Below are 10422 nucleotides of genomic sequence, written 5' to 3' on the forward strand. Positions count from 1 at the left end.
TGTAGCATAAATAGCTCCTTATGTCCTCATACAGTGAGTTTATTACCACGTATTACCAAGTCTTATAGTTGTTGACATGACAACTGCAGCATTGCCACATGCATACAAATACAGAACACAGAGGAAGGGACAAGAAAAACATGGGAGCTACTCACTGATCTTTTTGAGATCAGTGGAGCTACTACATTATTACATCACAGTGACATCACTTCTGGGTGATGTCATAGATCTGGCATTCTTGATGGTAGTGATGTCACCAGAGTCTGGATTAAACAGAGAGGTGGAGCTGGGAGTGTGTGGGTGTGGCTTCCCACAAGGGCTCAGTCCAGCTAGCAAAACAGCATAACACACACACACACACACACACTCAAACAGATACTGCATGCACACACAAAGACTACCATTCATATACACATACATGCCATCACACATGTGGACACATGTTGTACAATTACACACACAGCCGCTTGTAGTTTCTGTGGACTTATAACTCTCACTACAAGAATGACAGACTGAACTCTTGACTGAGTGTAATAGTTTATTTATTATTTGTATTTATTGTTTGTTAGTTTGTTTGCTTTGGGGCCTGCAGCTCAATGGGGAGAGGGGAGTTGCTGATTCTCAATACCACACCATTACTATCAGCCAAAATGATGCATGATGGGACAGTTTGGTCTTCAGTAGTTCAGAGTTACTACTGGAGTGACACTATTATGAGACGTACAGGACAGTGTCATGACTTATTCTGTGGTTTATTGCACGGTTGTACGTAAAGAGTATGGAATGAAGAAGTTTGGGAAATGCAAAGTATTTTATGGACGTGTGAAAAGGAATGTGAGGCTGCGCGTAACCATGTATTCCGCCATATAAGTACGAGTTTGAAAGATTGAAGGGGGAAAAAGAGAGATTCAGAGAGTGAAATAGACACAGGATGTATGTACTGTATGGCTAATAGCTTGCAAGTTGTGAGGTTTTTGTTATGTTGATGGAGAGGGTGCTGTGTGTGAACAGTGTGGGTGAGCAAAGGAGCCTCTACTTATGTTTTGTGATCAGAGCTCACAGAATACCACTGTCTATGATTATGGACTACATCTCTCACAAACTGGACACTGAAACGGACTACATTACCCATCGTCTGTGAAAAGGACTGCATCTCCCACAAGCTCACACTGAAACCAACTGTAACTTCAGTAGTATTGCTGTTGTAAAGGACTACTTATCCCATCATCTCCCTGCCTCTGTAGAATATTGATACAAGGTCTAGCTCTCTAATGGAATCCTTCATGCCACTGTAACATTGTAAAATGTTATTTCAAAAAGTGAAAATATCGAACAAAAAACGCAGCGGGACTGCCTCCAGCTCTCTCCCCTTAAAGCATAAAAGTAGTGCAGATAGATGTAGCTGTCCGAACAAATTAGGAGACCAATCATATATCATCCGTGCAGAGGGACACCGGGGTGTCATCCGAGCCTGGAGCCCACGGCGCTGGGCGTCAAATGGTACTACTGTTCTGGAGTCTTCCACCGGTACACGGACGCCTTCTCTATCAGCCCTCCACCGCGCCACTAATCCTCGTAGGACACACGTGCTGCTTGGCTTGGTTAGGCTACGAGGCGTTATAGACGCAAAGTGAGCTTTTTCCTCCAGATTGCGAGAGATCTGGGGTGGAATTAGAAGTGCTTTTTATATACAGTACATTCTTAGTAACGGCTTTCTTATTCTCTTGTATTATGCCTCCCCGGCCTGGCTGTTGTGCTAATATGACTTTTCCCGGTATTTAGGGTAGCAAGCGAACGCTGTTGTACTAGAGACTGTGATGATCCGTCCATGTTTAATCTCGCTTTAACAGGGGGAGTTTGGCAGAAGTGATCGCGCTCTCCTTCTCTGGGCACTTTGTTGTCACATTTCCTCTTAAAAAAAAAATGTTTTTATTTAATTGGTCATGGCTATTTGTTACATGTTAGGACACAACACACGAAAAGCGTTTTTGCTGGTGACAAGCAAAAGTGCTTCATAAAAGTCCTTTTTAAAAAATAAACGTGTCTGGTCTGCATTTAATATGCTATTTAGCCTTTTTACCCAGTAACGAACCTCAGTGAACTGCGAGCAGTCTAATTTACCTTACCTGTTGTTTTACTTCAACACTTTTTACAACTTGTTTTACTACTATCAATTTCATGTTGCAAACCTTATGTTAGAATTATGGTTAGATTTTTTCATAATTTACATATAAGAAGTGATAAGACCCAGTTCAAAAGTACAAAATATAGTAGTAGCTGAGGGATAATTGATTGTTATAAAAGAAGGTTTCTTGAATTCTACCACGATATATCACTTATCACATAGGCCTATAACTGACATTACATTACATACTTTCTCGTAGTGTCCTTTGTCTTTTCTTTCAACAGCTCAGCATTTGTGACAAACATTCATGTTTCTAAATTAAATATACTTCACGTTACGACACGAGACCTACACTTATAATTAAGCTTTTCGTCAGGACCATGGATAGCTCCTATATGACCGACGCGTCCATTGGAAGTGCGTCATCCCGGCTGGTGCTTCTTGATCTAGTCTTGGCCCAATCCGCTTCAGTCAGTTTCTATCCCTGGCATCATCATACCTTTATCGTGCACATTTATGAAACAATTACAGGGACAGCCTGGGGGAGAGTTGTGGCGCTTTTTCACAATGGGGTAAACCCCCAATGGCAGGGGGGAAGCCTCTGCGACTGTCTAGACCTCATAGACAACAGCTGAAAAAGACCACCTGTTTACTACGAATTACCCGACCACAGTGACGTTGGAAAGGATTTTCATTTCCAGCCCATCCAGCATCCATATCAGCATATGAAGAAGAAAAACACTTACAAGTAGACAACATAAGAACATTGCTAGATTTTCTGATCAAATGGACATTTCAAATAGAAACATAAAAGCACCTCACAACCGACTTGTCTTTAAGTGCAAACTCAAACAGTATTATTAACCATATCTGTAATCTTGTTATCACTGCCAAACATCAGTCCATTAGTTTAAAGATAAGATCATAATGATCCCCACTGTGGTTCCGCATGGGGAACTGAGCTGAGAGCACAGCACTCTTCAGAGAATGTTGGCTGTTGGAAGCAATCTACACTCAGTCTAAAGGTACTGGAGTGGATAAATAATGGATAAACGATGTAAATACATCACATTACTCTTACAGTAGCCTGGAGATGTCTTGAGATTGCATGAAGTTTGAAGAGGATGACGTTAGATGATGTTCTTTAAAAATTGTAAACAGGACTGTGTTTAGTAAAACTCTTTCTAACTAGCCCTGCATCGTTAAAGGATTGAATATTAAAGTTTTATGAACTACAATGAATGACTTCTCGCTATTACCAATAGTAAATCATTAATTACACCCTTACTTCATATCTCTTAGTGCTGACATGAATTGCTTGGAAGACAATTGAATGAATGAAAGATGTTAGCAACAACCCATGAACTTCGGTATTTATCCTTTCTTGTAATTTATTTTAAATGAAGTCCATGGTTTGATAATACAAAATAATTTCTTAGCTAATGTCAATGACTGTAATTAAGCTGGAGTAGGTGCTGATCTAGCAGAGGTAAGTATGTGAATTTAATGTCTGTAGGTTATTACTATGGACCCCCTTGAAAACGAGATGTTGCATCTCAAGGGGCTATCCTTAATAAAATTGAAATTGAAATGACTGAGGACTGAGGGTGAGCTATCCACCAGTCTCACAGAAACACCTGTCAGGTCTTTTTACCTTTGGTGTGTCCTTTGAGTGTGTGTGTGGGGGGGAGGGGGGGCTGTATTCATAAAGGAAGCCCTGATGGTCTGCCATCTTACAAGACTGAAGACTTAACATAATATCTCCATATGTCATTCAATGGAAACTGTTTAGAAATGTGTGTGTGTGACAAAAGAAAGAAAGAAGAGAGCAATTATTAGAATCATTAGCGTATTCTCTGATATCACAAGAAACTGTACTAGTGTTGTTAGCCTGAGCAGGTGCAGGTGGTTGGACACTTGGGGGGGGGTCCTGCTCCACAGACACCTGAGTGGTGAGACTGAACCAAACCTGCCGCACACATGACAGGACAGCCCACGGATCAGGGAGGAATGAATGTTTTATTGCAATTAGTCATTTTCAGACGAAAAGAGGCTCTCCAACTAAAAAATAAAATATCGTACCTGTACAAAACACACTGTTTACCAACAACAGAAACTTCATAAAGTGGTGAGCATACAGAAACACCGAGGAATGGAGAAAAAACATTAAGATACGGCTCATCTTGTCAACAACGATGGGAGTAAAGATGGTGGTGGTGGTGGTGGTGGCTATGATGAGAAAGAGTACAGATCTGAGGAATACTAAGCCATTTTAAGCACCATCTTGATGTCATAAGGAAAGGCAAACAAAAGAAAAGAAATACTCTAGAATAGTGAGAGAAGTTAAACATGGATGCATGAGTTTGTTGATCACAGTTGTTTTAATCATCAGACAAGTTTTTTTTGTTTTTTTTGTTTTTTCAAACCAACTACAGAAAAGAGGAGTCTCTGCTTCGCCATGCAGCGGAGTTCAGTTTACCGTCTCCAACACACACAAAATAGACTTCAGGAAGTAACAGGAGCTTGATACATTTCTGCCCAACAGGAAATTGTCACAAAGCCTGGAAAGTAATTATTATATTTCTTTGAATGTGAGATTCTCCTATCAAAAATAATATGCAGATGTTTTTTTTTACTTTTCTTAATACATTTAAAGTGCAAGTATTCATCCATTTGATTCAATGCTTCTGTTAAGTACAAAATTCAAAGGAAAAAAAAGAAACAGCAATATGCTTTTCCTGTATGTATTTATATATATATATTTATATATAGAGATATATCTATATGTTATCTTTTATCCATAAAGAGGAGCATCATATGTAACAAACCATATATACATACACACCACAGGTCTCACATATATATATACTGTATATATATATATATATATATATATATATATATATATATACACATATATATAGATAGATAGATTTTTTAAGTACAACACTGTCTGAATTTAAAAAGAAAATGAGCACAGGATATGTGTGAGATCTATCAGTGGACCTCTGTCTCGTGGGACCTATCCTGCACCCCCCAACCCCACACCCTCTTCCTCATCCCAACCCCCCCCCCCCATACTATAATCACTGTTCTTCTTTGATCCCATCCTACGTCCGACCACAATCCCCTGCTTTCAACAACTGGAGTACAAGACCACGGAAGTACTGCATGACAGAACTGTCAATCCCCCGTCGATTAGAGGGAGCAAGAGGAGGACTGGCCTATACAATCTCTTAGTGTGTTTAGAACTCTGTTAACACACACTCATACACACATACACAAATAGGGAGACTGGTGTGAGCACCAACAGACAGAAAGTGCTGCACGGTCTGTGGTTCCCTTTAGAACGGTTCTAAAAGACATGGCTCTACAGAACTTCAATATCATGAAGAAGACACGAGAGGGGATGAAGGGAGAACAGGGAGAACAGGTTCTACCCGGTTCCATCTACAAAAGTCCTCCTGTCTTTCCAGAAAACACAGATGTTTTTGAGGGTTTTTTAAGGGTGTTTTTTTTGTTTGTGAACCAAGATGGAATCTTCCAAAATGACTTAGACTCACATGAACACACACACACACAGAAGTACAAGCACAAAAATATGTCTTTAAAATGTAACTCATTTTTTAGTTTTGTCTTTTTAAGTTTTTTTGTTTGTTTGTTTTTTTTGCTCTCTTGGGTTTTCTGTTGATGTGATGTCTGGGCTGATTACATGACTTAGAGATGGAATCTTTACCCAGGTCAGCTGGGCTTATGTGTGCGCGCACACATACAAACTGATGATGTTAGGTAAGACCAGAAGAAACACCTCTAGCTCGAGAGATTTTCCTAACACTAAAAAGAAAAAGTGCCACCACACCAGGTATTCCAGCCCAAGAACCACCACACTCTCACCGTGGTGGGATTGTGTGGACACCTCTGGCTATACAGGCCCACCTAAGGGAGGTCAGAGGTCGTTGCTAAGGAAACAATCATAACATGAGATTTGATTGGTCTCCTATGTGCACTGCCTCCAAGCCAGGCAGTGTGCACTAAAACAGCTGTTTTAGTACTGTTTCAGTAGGTCTCTCTCTCTCACACGCACACAGGCATAAACACAAACACACACAAAAAAGACAGCTATTTCAGTACTGTTTTAGTAGCTCTCTCTCTACCACACACACACACACACACATATACACATTAAGACAGCCTTTTTAGCACTGTTTCATCGAAGCACCTACACACACACAACACACAAACACACACACACACACACACACTAAGAAAGAGCTGTTTTAGTAGCACCTAAAGGATAAGTAATTAGTCATATATTTTTTTTAAAGAATTACTACTAAAATAAAACAGTTGTGTATGTTTTTGAGCAATAAAGAGGCATTTCAGTACCAACAAACATATGTTGTTTTGTTTTTTTCTCTGGCGAGTTTTCTAATGGTCACCCTCTACATGTCTGCTGTTGTGGTCTGCAGATGAGCCCAGTCACAGAGTTACAGTGGAGCCAGGGTGTTTTCCAGTTTCCCTTTCCTAGAGCTTTTCCACTTCACACACTCACACAGACACTCTAGGAGGCAGGCCTTAAAGGCGGTAGAAGGCAGTGCTCTGGGCCGCATGTGGTTCTGATCTATGGGCCCGATCCAGGCCAGCTCTGTCCTCGTGTCAGCTAGTGCGTAACACAGCCTTGTCAGGGCGCGTGGCTCCTGGACGCCTACGCTCTAGTAGACTCAGAAGTCAGGAAGTGAGGACGCAGCAGTATCAGGGATGTTGCCACTGTCTCTGTTAGTTTTTTTGTCAGACTCGCACTAAAAACAAGTCTGAAGTTTGTGTCTGAGGTTAGAACATCTGGGCAGATGTTCCCCAGTAGACCCACTCAACAACAATGATGGTGTCTGCATGTGTGTGTGTGTAAGTGAGGGAGAGGGTGAGAGAAAGATACTGTGTATTCAGTGTTGCAGCTAAATATCACTGAGAATAATCTCAAAAAGGTCTACAGAGAAAAGTGCAGAAAGGAGCTGAACAAAGCTAAATAAAAACTTTCAGAGGAATGTTGCTTTCTTCAACACATTCTGGTTAACATGTTTGCAGAGTCAAGCTAAATTAAATAATTGTTTTATTCTTCTTAAATTGTTTCTTTACAAAACATTCATTTAAGGGTGCTTTTAAAATGACTTTTTAAATCTCTCTTTTCGGCAAGCATTGTGCCAGTTGCGAAGAACTTTCAGAGAGTTAGAATGTATCAAACACGCTTGAGCAGCGAACTACAATGGAACGTCCCCCGGTGGAGAGCCTACGCCAGACTTTTACGCAGCTCTGCCGCTGCGTTGCTGGCCTGACTACAGGCACGACTCATAGCCACAGCCGCAGCCACGGTGCCTTAGCTGGTCGCAAAGAGAGATGGGCATCCCTGCTCTACAGCCGAGTGCCAAGATCATAGCTGTGGCGCACGACTTAGCCAAACTGGGAACTAGGCAAACAACGAGGAGATCGGTCAACCTTTGATCTCTTCTCTATGTTTGTTTTCGCGTGTTTCAAAAAAAATTAAATAAAAATAAGTGCCAAAGAAGTGCTTCAAATATCCATCGTAAGGGAGAATTAAGTCCTATGCGTCTTACAGAGAGAACTAGTTCCATCGGTACAGAGAAAATGCCACGGTTGGCATGTAGGCAACCATATTGCACGCGATACTGAAATGTTAGCAGTGTAACCTTTTGAGAAGATGAGCTGGACTATGACAACATGTGGAGTGACGTCACAACGTCAAATCAAACAGGTAGGCAAACTGATTTTAGCAAGACCGGCAAATCCCACGTCGCGCGTGGGAAGTAGCACCATTTAAAAACACCCTGCCCCCCTGCAAGCACCACCACCCCCTTCAGACCCACCCACGGGACAAAATACATGTAAAACTTTACTTTTTGTTTGTGTTGTTTTTGTTTTCTTACGCAGAGCATTAAGATAAGTCCCCCATCCCTCCAGGTGAATTAATCCATGCTTACATCACTGCGCTGCTTTATCTCCGCCCGCTTCTCCAGGTGACAAGACAGAGGAAAGCCGAGTAATATGTGTGTTTGAGTTTGGTTTCTAATGGCAAGTCCATTCAGGAATACCACGACTGGAGCAGAAACGCACCTGCAGTGAGCCAGAGATGAAGCAAGACGAACCAGTGATCGAAAATGTCGGGGCACGCGGAGCATGTAAACGTGTGGAGCAGGGATAAGGCACCAGGTTGTTTTTGACGTTGAAGAGGACGATCCACGCGGGGGGCTTGAAGTGCCGCCCACATGGATTCTTCTCTCCTAGAAAACGACTCAAGCTTGTACTGGTGGACAGCTCCTGCTCTGTTTAACCCCATCCCCTTCCCTCCCCCCAAAAAGAGAGAGAGAGAGAGAGAAAAAAAAAAGAATACTCCCACAGAAAACGTGGGCATGTTCAGAATTTAAATACATCTGATTCACAAAATCATAATAAGTATTTCTAAGTTAGCACTTTTTGTCATGATAGCATTTGCCCAAGGGGGTACGGTGCTGTGGGCTAAAATTCAATATTATGAGTCGCGCACTGGTCATGATGGCAACGTTACCTCCGACCTGACGCTCTCGTTTGACGTCAGGCACGGGAGCTCGCGCTGACCGGATGCACGCTCGTCTGCCGTCTCTACTCTTTCAAAATGGAAGATGAAGTACTTCTAATTCTTCAAATGCAAGTTTGCCTTGGTTTGTTTTCTTTTTTTTCCCAGATAGATGCTTGTTGACACGTCCTCCACAGTCTGCGCCGGGTTGGCACAGACACACGTAGGCCTACAATATAATCTGTGTAAACTTCTACGCTGAAGTTTTGGTTCATAAAACTCCTAAATATTACTTGATTTGTGCTGGAGTCAAATGTTAGCACACATAAAAACGTATATATATATATAGATTCTCTTTTTCGCTATAACATCTTGAATTTGCACTTTGAAACCCATTGCAATGGCCTGGACGTGTATAAAACTGGCTGTTGACAGGTAAGACAAACTCCAGTCTATTATCATTTTTTTTTGTGAGCAGAAAACCAGTCCATAGACCCATGTTACTGATAGCAGCGGCTTACTGTAGTATTGTGGATAAGTGGTAATTTTCCGGTGATGGTTGAGATGTGACTGCAAGTTTGAAGGGTAGGGTGATCCCTTGGAATTCTCTCTCGCGCTTTTAACATTTACAGTAACGTTTGATTAAATGTCATTCGTTATTTCATACATATTTTTAATTTCTTTTCAGCGGTCTCTCTCTGTCTCGTGTGAATATGCGTTTTATATCCATCAATCCTCGTCTCCTTCGTCTCCCTGTAGGCCCTCCGGTAGCAGCTCGCGTGCCCTCCGCTCTCGACTCCGTTCTTGGATCCGTTTCATCTCGTCGGCGTATTTACTGAAGGTTGCCCCGAATTTGGACCACACTTTGCAGGGTACTGTGATGGAGTTGCGGTAGGTCGGCTTCACCTCGCTAACGCGCATGAACACTCCATACTTGTTTGAGCCCACGTCGAAAAAAAAGCGCTTATTGTCAACCGTAAGTGAAGTGCCTTCCGGTAGCTCTGCGGGCTCCTCGTCCACCCCATAATCATCGATGAGTTTAGCCAGCGCGTCGCGGAACTCAATAAGTCCCTGGGCTGGAAGCGCGATGGTCTGGCCTTGTGCAGTTCCCAATCCGGGCCCCCGATTCACGGTCTGACGGATCCTCAGAAACCGCCCCCTCTGGTTTTCTTTTAGATCCATGTAATACTTCCGATTCTCCCGCACCAGAAACTCGCTCTTTAGGGCCCGCCGGGGCTCGTCTTGCACCATCTCCGGGTTACTAGGGCCCAGCTGGGCGTAATGCTCGATGAAGTCCCCTAAGTAGTCACGAAACTCCACAGCTACTGACATCGAGAGAGTCAGGCGGCTCTTGTTTCCCCCGGCCCCGACCTCGGCTATCTTCAGGAAGCGGCCTTTGGCGTTCTGCTTGACGTCGAGGTAGAAGCGCTTGTTCTGGATGTCAACGCGTTTGGAGGCAAGCTCCTCGGTGTCGTGCTGGAGGCGGGACGGGTGCATCGGGCCGGCTCCGGGGCCCGTGGCGAATCCTCCTTGCTCACTGCCACTGTCTCTATCCGCCATGATGTGCGTCCCCTCTTACCTTCTCGCAGTGTGCCTCAGCCTGCTGCAGCCCAGATCGCCAGCAGAAACAGCTAATGCTCTCGCGAGATCTGCACATGACACAGAAGGTTGCCGTTGGAAATGATAGGGACTGCTGCACCGAACGAGTCGGTAGAATTTGGTCGTAATTGTG

The 10422-nt window shown here is 43.0% G+C and overlaps 1 protein-coding gene across 1 annotated transcript; it reads right to left on the reverse strand.

The window, feature by feature from the left end:
* Window positions 1–5225: 5225 nt before the first annotated feature.
* On the reverse strand, window positions 5226–10283 carry purab (purine-rich element binding protein Ab). Its single transcript, XM_080843855.1, has one exon. It carries the CDS (start codon window positions 10248–10250, stop codon window positions 9420–9422), a length of 831 nt encoding a protein of 276 aa, XP_080699981.1. The 5' UTR covers window positions 10251–10283; the 3' UTR covers window positions 5226–9419.
* Window positions 10284–10422: the final 139 nt, after the last annotated feature.

This window comes from Sprattus sprattus (assembly GCF_963457725.1).
Source record: "Sprattus sprattus genome assembly, chromosome: 8".
Taxonomy (NCBI): domain Eukaryota; kingdom Metazoa; phylum Chordata; class Actinopteri; order Clupeiformes; family Clupeidae; genus Sprattus; species Sprattus sprattus.

Bases quoted from the DNA above. Each gene is read 5' to 3' on its own strand.
- purab (XM_080843855.1), bottom strand. From the start codon at position 10,250: ATGGCGGATAGAGACAGTGGCAGTGAGCAAGGAGGATTCGCCACGGGC.